Here is a 10,306-nt window from a genome sequence, read left to right as displayed (position 1 = left end):
GATTGGCCTCAGGGGAGGACTGACAGGAGTTGCCCTGACTGCAGAACCAGACCACCCTCATGGCCTCCTTTGCCTGAAGGTCAGAAGGTGGCGACGCTCCCCAACTCTGCTTCCCACGCTGTGGTGGCTGGGGACAGCCCCCTGCACTGGGATTGGACGCCAGAGAACCAGGCGGAGCAGGCGAGGACCCCAGAAGCCCAGGCTCCCTGCGCCCTGCACTCAGAGGCTATTGGCCCAGCTAAGAGAACCCAGGGCTGGGCCCAGGCGGCCGGCGGCCAGCACGGAGGAGGAAGCGGCAGCGGCGCAGCACACAGGCCAGTACAGGGCCGCCAGGATGTTTGACAGCTCACAGTACCCCTATAACTGCTTCAATGATGACGCTGACGACTATCCTGCCGGCAGCGCCGATGAGGAAAAGCGGCTCACAAGGCCAGCATACAGGTGACCCGGGGGGGCAGGTTTCAGGGGTCCCACAGGAGCGGTAGAGGTCTGTGTCGCCAAAAGCTCACCAAGACCAGGGAGAGGTGGGACTCATTCCTTATGGGGATCTCTAATGAAGGACTCGTTCCAGCGCACTCTGGAGATAGCTACGGGGCAGGGAGGGGGGATCCTCCAAGTGCTGACCAGGTTAAAAGTGGGGTCTGGGTAAAAGTAGGGAGCTGTGAGATTAACAAACCACAGCTTCTTCTGTACCCCCAATACCCCACTGGAGTCCTGGGGAGCCAACAGGCCCAGGGCAGTTTTGCAGGGTCCCGCAGAGTCTAGAGGGTATCAGAGACTCCAGAGGGCTCCCAGGGTTCCAAAGAATCTCGGGGTTCACAGGGTCTCAGGATTCAGAAGGTCTCAGAGGGTCTCTAGCGGGTGTGTATGTTGTGTGTGGGGAGGTGGGGGGGTTCAGATGGTAAAGAGAAGAGAGTTGCAAAGGGACCAGGGTTCTGCAGAGGGTCTGGGAGACGGAGACTCCAGAGGATCTTGGGGGACTCCAGAGGCTCGGTAGAGGCTTCAAGCCAGCCTGTTGAGCTCTAGCAGGTCATTGGGGCTCCAGCGGATGGAGGTTCCACCTGGCCTCAAGGGTTCCAGCCAGTCTCAGGGCAGGTCTGACTTCACCAGCGCTTCTGCAGTTCAGTGCCACCCTGACTAATGCAGCCCCTCTGCCTGGCACCCCTGTCGCAGCTACATCGCTCTCATCGCCATGGCCATTCAACAGAGCCCCGCGGGCCGCGTGACCCTGTCGGGCATCTACGACTTTATCATGCGCAAGTTCCCCTATTACCGCGCCAACCAGCGCGCCTGGCAGAACTCCATCCGCCACAACCTGTCGCTCAACAGCTGCTTCGTCAAGGTGAGCCCCTCCCCCGCCCGCTGCGCACAGTGTACCCCCCGAGTGTCCCCAGTAGTCCCTGGTGACGGGCAGAGGGGCGGGGTAGCTGGTTTCACAGCCAGCGCCAAAGTTCCCTTCTAGCAGATTCCCGCTGCCCCACCCCACCCCTGCTCGCACTTGCCTGAGGTGCGTCCTGCCTCGTGTCTGGGGACACTCCCTGAGCCTCACACTCCCGCAGGTGCCACGGACCGAGGGCCACGACAAGGGCAAAGGTAACTACTGGACGTTCGCGGGCGGCTGCGAATCCCTCCTGGACCTTTTCGAGAATGGCAACTTCCGTCGGCGACGCAGGCGACGCGGCCCCAAGAGCGAAGAGGCCCCGGGTCCCCTCCAGCCAGCAGCCCGCGGGTCCCCGGGCCCCGATGGCACGCAAGCCCCAGATCGCGAGGCTCAGGCAAGCCTTGTGACACACAGAGACATTAAATTCAGCATTGACTACATCCTATCTTCCCCGGACCCTTTCCCAGTTCTCAGGTCGTCCTGTCACTCACAGGAAGCCAGGTACCCGACTCTGGAGCCCCAGCAAATGAGCTTCCAGTTTTGGGCAGCATGAGGTGGCCTCTGGGTCTCTGCCCCCGGTGGCTGCTGCAGCCAGTTGAGGACTCGGGCCTGATTCTCCCCTGAAGGCAGGACTTGAACCAGGTATTTTGAATCAAGAACCCCGACATTGGCACATCTGCCTATTTCTTCACAGACTGTCCAGGGAGACTCGGTCCTTCATTTGGAGAGATATGGAGACCTTCTTATAAAAGGTATTTATGGTGATGTTGTGACTTTATAAAAAATAAAAACAGATCTCTCGCGGGAAAGCCTCACTCAGACTAAGCTCTACTTCAGGATTTGCTGTGGTCTCACTGAATGCTCTCCTACATCAAGCAGTAAAATCACCCTCTGCTCCCCAGAATCAGGTAGCACTTTGTTCTCCGTCGTGTGGCAGATGGCTCCAAAATTAACGTGTGCTCAGTAACATAGTTTGTGACGCTGGATAAGGAATTCCCTGTTATTAAAAATGATGAGGTTTAAAGCTGTGAAGACTGAATCTATCCTGTGTTACTCACCCCAAGGCTTATAGTGATGCCAAGCTACGAGAGGCATAACCAGAAGCATCCTGTGTTCTCGGCAGAAACATACTTCCCAGAGCCGGCATGCTGACACAGGCTTGTCATCCCAACACTTAGGAGGCTGAGGCAGGAGGATTACAAGTTCAAGGCCTCACTAGGTAAAATTAGTTAGATCCTGCTTCAAAATAAGAAATCTAAGAAACGTAAGCATATGTTTTCTGTACAGGGATGAGGAAAGGAGAAAAGGACAGGGATAGAGGGGAAAGGGAACTTTATAGTGGTCCTCTATCCCGACCAGCTTCCTTGAAGGCAGGGACTCTAGCAGGGGACTGAAGATACCCACTGCACAGTGAAGTACTCAAGACAGGAGTGGAAATACATCCATGACAAATGTAAGATGGGTTGTTCAAGAAACCAGTTAGGCACAGTGAAACTATACGCTCACTGTTCCCATTTTTTTTAACCACCCCACCCCCTTTTTTGCAGCATTAACTACTTGCTGTGACTAAATTTGAGCATTTAATAATCTGATGTGCTCTCTGATTCGTCCTTTGAGAGACAAAATGGCCCCTGACCAGTCTGGCTGTCTCGATTGAGAATTGCAATTAAAAAATGGGCCACAGAAAAAGGATGGTGGACAGAGAGGCAGAATGGGGTCACAGGAGACGTCTCTTAGACTTAGCCGCCATTCCAGGCTGGTGAAGTAGTCCCTCTGTTTGAATGCCTGATCCGCACGCAGAGTCTTTAGTGGCTGGGGGAAATGGAAGAGGTCCTGCTGGAGATCTGAAGGCAGCATGGCTGCTGTCTGACCTGCAGACCCTGGGGAGCATAGCCTTTACCCAGAAGCTGTTCCCACTCCAGCCCAGCGAAGAGGAGAGGGAGTCCTTTTCCACAGTGCTTCCCAAAGGTGCAGATTCACCCTCCTGTCAAAGCCACCTGCAGCTTTCCAGAACTCCGCTGCTCTCACCAAGACACCTAACACGCACATAGGCGCTGCCTGGTGGCCAGGCATAACAGTAACCCAGACCTGTGCTTGCCCCATGCCGGCTTCCTCCTTTGTCCTGGCTTGTCTGAGCTGTCAGGATGGTGCGTGTGTGTGTGTGTGTGTGTGTGTGTGTGTGTGTGTGTGTGTGTGTGTGTGTGTGTGTGTGAATGCACGCACAACATGCCCATGCACTGAGGCCATGCATCTGTCTGTATCCTTGTTTTGTATATCTGTCTGTCCATCAGGTATGCTAAAATTATCAATTCACACTGGATCTACTTGAGACGGCTCACGCCACAGACAGTACACAAGTCAGGGGTGGCTCAGACAGTTGTCCAAAGATACACAATTTTTTTCCCGCTGCCAACTGAGCAAATATAATTTGTGTTCGATCTTTTGGATGCTTGGTTGCTTCATACAGTTCGTTCTCGTTAGCAAAGTCTGCTTTGAAACAGGAAAGCCCCTTTCCCTGAGCAAAACAGGGGGCCTTAGGGAAACTCTGCGCACAGATTCACTGCCAAAAGCCATCTCCACCACCCCGGGCAAGAGAGGTGAAGCCGGTGCCAGGCGAGGCCGGTGTACCTTGAGGTTTGGCGGTCACTTTGTGGAGGCTATCAATCATGTTCTTAGAAGCAAAGGGACATTTCCCGTTTGCCAGCGTGTGATATCCCACGACGTCAGGAGTGAGTGGCATTTAATACCAATAACATAACAGGGGTGAGGGCTGGCCGTGACCTATTCAAATGTCGCTGCCACCACGCAGACTCGCCCAACGTGATTATAATTAAATAGTTTATGCCGCTCTTGCAAATCCGCAGATTGATCATCGATACGCACATTACCAGCGTATTACCCCCGAGCAGATGTCTGCCACGCGCGTCGTCACGGATCAGTAGGTTTCCATTAACAAAGTTGGGAAGTGTTGCCAAGTGCCAGCTCAGGGGGAAATAAGTGTGAGTTACCACGGTCCCAGCCAAAAGTTCCCGGGCTGGGCTGCAAATCTCTGTAGCCCCAGAAGAAGGCAAAGGGAGTACAGCCAGCTTCCGAGGGCAGGCCACCTAGCTCAAGCTGGGGCTCTCTCTGTGGGATCCGGTGGGAGATCCAGCAACCTCCCTGGCTGGCAGCAAGAGATGGCTGTTTTTCACTGCAAGTCAAAATACACCTCTGGGTTTCTCCGCCCATCAGGTGCAGCCTGCCTCCTCGAAGCTGTTGACCAGGCAATGTAGCAAACACCCCATGCTGGCATGGCCACCCTGGGCCACAGGGGCACAGACACTGCCAAGATCTGAGGCCCTGAGAAAAGGAAAACCTATGGAGCTCAGCCCTAAAACTGAGAGAATTGGGGGCTTGTAGAGTAGAGCAGAGAGAAAATATAGCCTTGGGGAGACAGGGAAATAGATTCTGGCTTGCCCCAGGCCAGACTGGCCCTTCTTGAACCCTGGGACTGCTGCTCCTTCATTTACACCAGTCTGTACCTCCTGACAGTCTGGCTTCCATCCCTCAACATCCGTCCATGTCTGCACTGTTGGTGTCTGGGATTGAGACAAAGGGATGTGCACTGGCTGCAACCTGAAGTGAGGACTGGGGACCCAGGAGTTTCCCCTTTGATCTCCCAGACACCTCACTTCCTTGAAGCCACTTCCCACCCCTCAGAGAAGCTACCTTGCAGTATCCCTAGGTTGTCTGAGGCAGACAGGGAGACAAAGGTGTTTTCCTCTGTCATCTGCCTGTAGCTCTGTTCCAACATTTTGGAATCGGCCCCCATTAGAGCGCACTCCTATTTCCAGTGGCCAGCTGTTCTCAGGCTCCCCTTCCCCCCACCACAGTTTCCTCACCAAAGCCAGGTTCTCTCCCACCTTCTAAATTATGACACTATAAGGAAGTCTTCCTACCCCCAGGGCAGGCCTGGGCTGCGAGGTTTAGACCAGAGTGTGCTTGTCTCAAAGCCAGTGTCCCAGAAGCTCTCCGCACAGACAGTCTAAGCTTAGAACACAGGCTGGAGCCTGCTTCTCTCCAAAATGTAAAAACGAATATAGGTATCATGGGACCTATGACTCTTCCAATGCCCAGGTTCACCTTTGTCTGACCCCCCCCCACCATCCTGAATGTACCCTGTCACCACCTATGCCAGCCATTGGCTCTACCTGGGCAGTTTCCAGATGGTTCTCTAGGTAGGTTCTGTTGAAGTCTGCTATTCTGCCCCATACAGAATGTTTACTGACTCAAATCTGAGAAATCAGCTTCTGCAATGTGGAATTCTGGCCTTTGAGCAGATGTTAGGATACATTCCTTGGGCTGCTGATCTATGTCTCCTAATTTGTGGGAGCCATCAAAGTCTCATAGGGGACAAAGAAGGCAGAGCCTAGACTGGAGCGAGGCTGAAGGTGTCCCTCCTTGTCAGGCTAGAGGATCTGAAGGAAATCGACACAGAACAAGGCCATCTGCCCAAGTGCATGGTGACAGGGGCACCCCTGCACGGTAGAGGGGGAGTGCTGGTGCTATCCCTGCACCTCTGGGGGTACATAGATTGGGAGAAGGAGAAGTGAAAAGACATCAGTTATCCACAGGAGCCTGGAAGCCCCACCACGGGGTCCGAAGACAGGCAGGCAGGTATCCTTGTAGTAGCAGCAAAACCCACATTTTCTCTCTGCCTGCCACTGCTCTGAGCATCTCATCTCAAGGGTGCCAGTAATCTGGAGTTAGAAAGTGTCGGCTGAGCTGGAGAAATGGCTCAGAGGTTGAGAACACGTACTGTTCTTCTAGAGGACCTGAGTTCAGTTCCCAGCATCCACCTCCTCATAACCACTAGTAACCCCAGTTCCAGGGGAAGCAACACTTTCCTCTGGCCTCCATGAGCACCTCCACTTGTATACATAACCACACAGAGAGAACATGCATTTACAGAATTTAAAGTAAAAATAAATGCAATTGGGCTTGGTGGTACACACCGTTAATCTCGACACTTAGGAGGCAGAGGCAGGTGGATCTCTGGAAGTTGCAGGTCAGCCTAGATGGCACAGTGAGTTCCAGACTAACCAGGGCTCCATAGTAAAATCTTATCTCAAGAACAAAACAAAAACCTGTTTTGATGCCTCCGTGGGTAAGGGGCTTGCCACCAAATCTGCTATCTGTGTCACATCTCCAGAAACCACACAGTAGAAGGAAAATACCAATGCCCGAGTGCTGTCCCTTGACATCCATGTGCTCTATGACATGTATGTACCCTCAACATCTACCCAAATACACACAGTCACACAGAATAAATAAATACAATCTTTTTGTAAGAGACATCCTATCTACTACCTGAAGTGCAGTTCCAAGGGGAAGGTGACCTGGAACAGCCCAGAACCCCCACTGTGGCTCAGCTGCTGACCTGCCAATGTTGAGGGGGTCCCCTGTAGTGGGACACCACCAGCGCCCAACCACTTTCTCAAGAAGAGTTACATCAAAAAGGGAAAGAAGGAAGGCAGGAAGGAGGGAAGGAAGGAAGGAAGGAAGGAAGGAAGGAAGGAAGGAAGGAAGGAAGGAAGGAGAAAGAGTAGAAAGGGGAAGGAAAGGGAGATAAGGGAGGGAAAGAGAGGAGAGGGGAGGGGAGGAGGGGGAAGGGGGAGGGGAGGGGAAGAGAAGGGCTTGGCCTGTGGTCTGTGATGTGATTTTTGTTGTTGTCCAAACAAACTAACAATCTATGAACAGTTACAAAATTACATTTTCATTTTCATTCTGCACAAAATGCCAGTCACATCCTGGGCAAAAAGGGCCTGGTCCCCAGGCTCCACTGTGCAGGAGGGACAGTCCCCAAACCAGTGCACAGCTTGTGAGGCCCAACAGAAATTAACAGGATCTTGTATGCACCAGTACAATTACATTCCGGCCAGCTTTAGGCGACTTCAAACCTAGGTTCCAAATAAGATGTGCGTTCACTGAACTGAAACACGGGGTATTAGATTTGTAATAAACACAGAGAGAGGTCACATGGCACTGCCATTTCTCAAGAGGAAAAGAAATTAGATGGGAATGTCAGGACTTCGTTCAGCCTTGCCCTGTGCTCTGTGTGAATCCAGGTGACAAAGAAGAGCCGTCAGCCAAGGGTGACGCAGCCACACCCACCTTCACCCAGCTTAGAGCGCTTGCCCTGTCCTGGGCTCTGTCACTTGTGCTCTCTAGGTAGTCCAGGCTGGACTCTCGCTCGAAATAATTCTGTCTCTGCCTCCAGGGAGTTGATATCACAATTGGGTCTACATTTTCTTTTGAGACAGAGGTGGTCTTAAACCGGGGACCATCCTGCCTTCGCCTTCGAGATTCGCACAGTGTAGGTGTGCACCGCCATGCCCAGCTTCAGGCTTTCTCTGTGCTCTCCTGCTACGACCTGCACTCAGAATGGAATCCAGAGCATTGCGCCTGCTAAGCAAGCATTGTGACATTGAGATGAGTCCCCAACTCCCAGACTTTCTCTGTGTCAATGACATCCAAAGAGCAAGGAGCAACCGTGTTTCAGAAATCACATATACCATCCTCCTGGGCCTTTTGCAAATCCCTGAACTGGTGAGAGGGACCCCACTGAGGACTACTTTGCCCTCCAGGGCACATCGGCTTTAGGGCTTCCCCAAGGCCTCCCTCCCCTTCTTATAAACCTCTGATGTAAATGTGGATGGTCCTGGCAGGGAGAAACTAGATAGCTTTGCTCCCCTGGTAGGAAGTTGGATGGGCAAGACAGCTCTCTCCTGACCAGGGTGACCTCTGAACTTTGCAGCAGGAGCAGCAGCTGGGAGTCTGTACAAACCAGGGGATGGCTGAGCCTTGAGAGGAAGCCACTGGAAGAATGGCTGGGCACTGGGTGTGGGGTGAGGAGTCACTGCAGGAACCTGGGAGTTCTAGCATGGAGCCCAGAAGGCCTTACTAGCCTCTGTCTCTCTGAAAGGTCCTTGAAAGAACAAAAGCCAGTCTGTGGGCAGCATAAGCCAGGGGGAGATCTGGTCCCTCATGTGGGGTTCATCAGGAGACTGGCCTTATCTAGCACCCGAAATGAATGTCTGCTTCAGACAGGTGAAGCTGAGGTTTATGGAAATCAGTCAGGCCTCCATGTTCCCAGTCTAACTGTACCCAAGTAGAAGAGATCTATGCTTCCTCCCACCCAGCCCACCAATTCCACTTGTTCCCAGCCAGCATTTCCTGGGCTTGGAAGCTCTCACCATTCCCTTGTAATGTCTGAGTGTAGATAGACTCAGCTGGCCTAGGGTACCTGCATGTCCGGCTGAAGTGCAGAGCAGGCCAAGGGGGTATGCGCCCTCAGCACAAGTACACAGGGTGCAGATTCATGTACCTGTGCACTGATACAAGCATGCAGACTCACACGCATGAACACATGTGCACATGGGTACACAGAAACACACAACTATGCTCTGTCCTGCCCCAGGCCACAGAGGCCTGGGCTGAGAAGGATGTGTTCCTGCACTTAAAAGCCACAGGGGTATTTATGAAGCCCAGGAGAGGAGAAAGGCATTACAACAAGAGATTGCATGTGTGAGGCAGGAAGCATACACCTATACACACACAACACAGACATGCACATCACAAACGTGCACCCACATGTACGTACACACACACACACACACACACACACGCAACACAAATGATCACAGACCAGAGGCCCAGCACGTTTGAAATATGTATGGCAAAGCAAGTACAACCCAGTCTGCACACTCAGGGGAGAATGGTGTCTGGTCTAGGGTAGGCTGCTGGCTCTCTCCGACCTGCTGCTGTCACGCCTCCTGCCTCACACATGCAATCCCTTGTTGTAATGCCTTCCTCCTCTGCTTTGCCTCGTAAACACCCCGATGGCTTTTAAGTGTGGGAACACATCCTTCTGAGCCCAGACCTCTATGGCCTGGGGCAGGGCAGAGCTCCCAGCCCAGGCAAAGTATGAAGGGCACAGCAGAGAGCAGTGAGACTCGTCATCACCTCCATAGGGATGGAGGCCTGCCCCAGGGACCTGTGGATCCAGGTGAGTGACTTACACAATTCACATTGGCTCTAGGTTCCCAGTCACTAGGGATAGAAGCTAAGAGAAGAGCAGGAGCCAAGCCAGAAACAAACGTCCCCAGCTTCCACATCCTTGCCATCTACACTTCCTGGGTCTAGGTCTGTCCCAACACAGGGTAGGTGCTGGAACGTGCTTTCCCTCAAAAGCCCTGGGCTCGCAGCTGTGGGTCAGTGTTTCCAGACACAAAGGCAGAACGATCCACATGTGTTCAGGGCTTCCGAGACGTCTGGAATGATTTCTCGGTTCAGCTCGTGTCCCCCTTTCCACACCAGGCTGAAGGCCCCTTGAGATAGTGATTGTCCTGAGACTAAGTCAGGAGGGCTAGTGTGGCAAGCCCACAGGCTAGACCAGGAGCCATGCTCTCCCTGTGAGTGGCACCTTAGCTTCCTAGGGCAGCCTGCTTTCCACTTCCAGATCCCCATCAGAATGAGGAGCCCAGTCAGCTCCCACAAACCTCAATTCACCTAAATATGTCCTCAGTCCTTGAAGCATGTGGAATTTTCAGCCCTGATTCTGACTCTGAGTCAAAAGGGAAACAAATCTGTCCCCATACTGCCAGTGAGGAATCTGAGGTCTGTCTGTCCAGCCCGTGACAACCTTCCCAGGCCAGCTCCACCCACTTTCATTCTTCGCTGGTACATGACCACCCTGATCGATCTGTCCTGCCCTCCACATGTCCACCCACACAGATTGGTTTAAAGTGATCACATGACCTGATAGTCACATGACCCCAAAAGCAGCAGACTAGACCCCAGCCCTATGGCTTCTACTGTAAGGATAGGGAAGGAGGATTTTCTGCTGGGTGGATTAAGGTCTGGAACTGCACAAGGAAAGCCTAT

General features: G+C 53.0%; 1 protein-coding gene across 1 annotated transcript; it reads left to right on the top strand.

The window, feature by feature from the left end:
- The first annotated feature begins 334 nt into the window (after positions 1-334).
- Positions 335-2,006, top strand: Foxl3 (forkhead box L3). Its single transcript, XM_032887264.1, has 3 exons — positions 335-441; positions 1,174-1,342; positions 1,560-2,006. The coding sequence occupies exons 1-3, from the start codon at positions 335-337 to the stop codon at positions 1,932-1,934; spliced, it is 651 nt and encodes a 216-aa protein (XP_032743155.1). The 3' UTR covers positions 1,935-2,006.
- The last annotated feature ends 8,300 nt before the right edge of the window (positions 2,007-10,306 follow it).

Source organism: Rattus rattus, chromosome 16 (assembly GCF_011064425.1).
Source record: "Rattus rattus isolate New Zealand chromosome 16, Rrattus_CSIRO_v1, whole genome shotgun sequence".
Classification (NCBI taxonomy): Eukaryota; Metazoa; Chordata; class Mammalia; order Rodentia; family Muridae; genus Rattus; species Rattus rattus.
Note: the sequence above shows the minus strand (reverse complement) of the source record. Positions and strands in the feature narration are given on the sequence as shown.

What these genes read in the sequence shown, in the direction of transcription:
- Foxl3 (XM_032887264.1), top strand. Translation starts at nt 335, where the DNA reads ATGTTTGACAGCTCACAGTACCCCTATAACTGCTTCAATGATGACGCT. An exon ending in CTCACAAGGCCAGCATACAG is followed by an intron (nt 442 to 1,173) that starts GTGACCCGGGGG and finishes CCCCTGTCGCAG; the next exon opens with CTACATCGCTCTCATCGCCA. An exon ending in TCAACAGCTGCTTCGTCAAG is followed by an intron (nt 1,343 to 1,559) that starts GTGAGCCCCTCC and finishes ACACTCCCGCAG; the next exon opens with GTGCCACGGACCGAGGGCCA.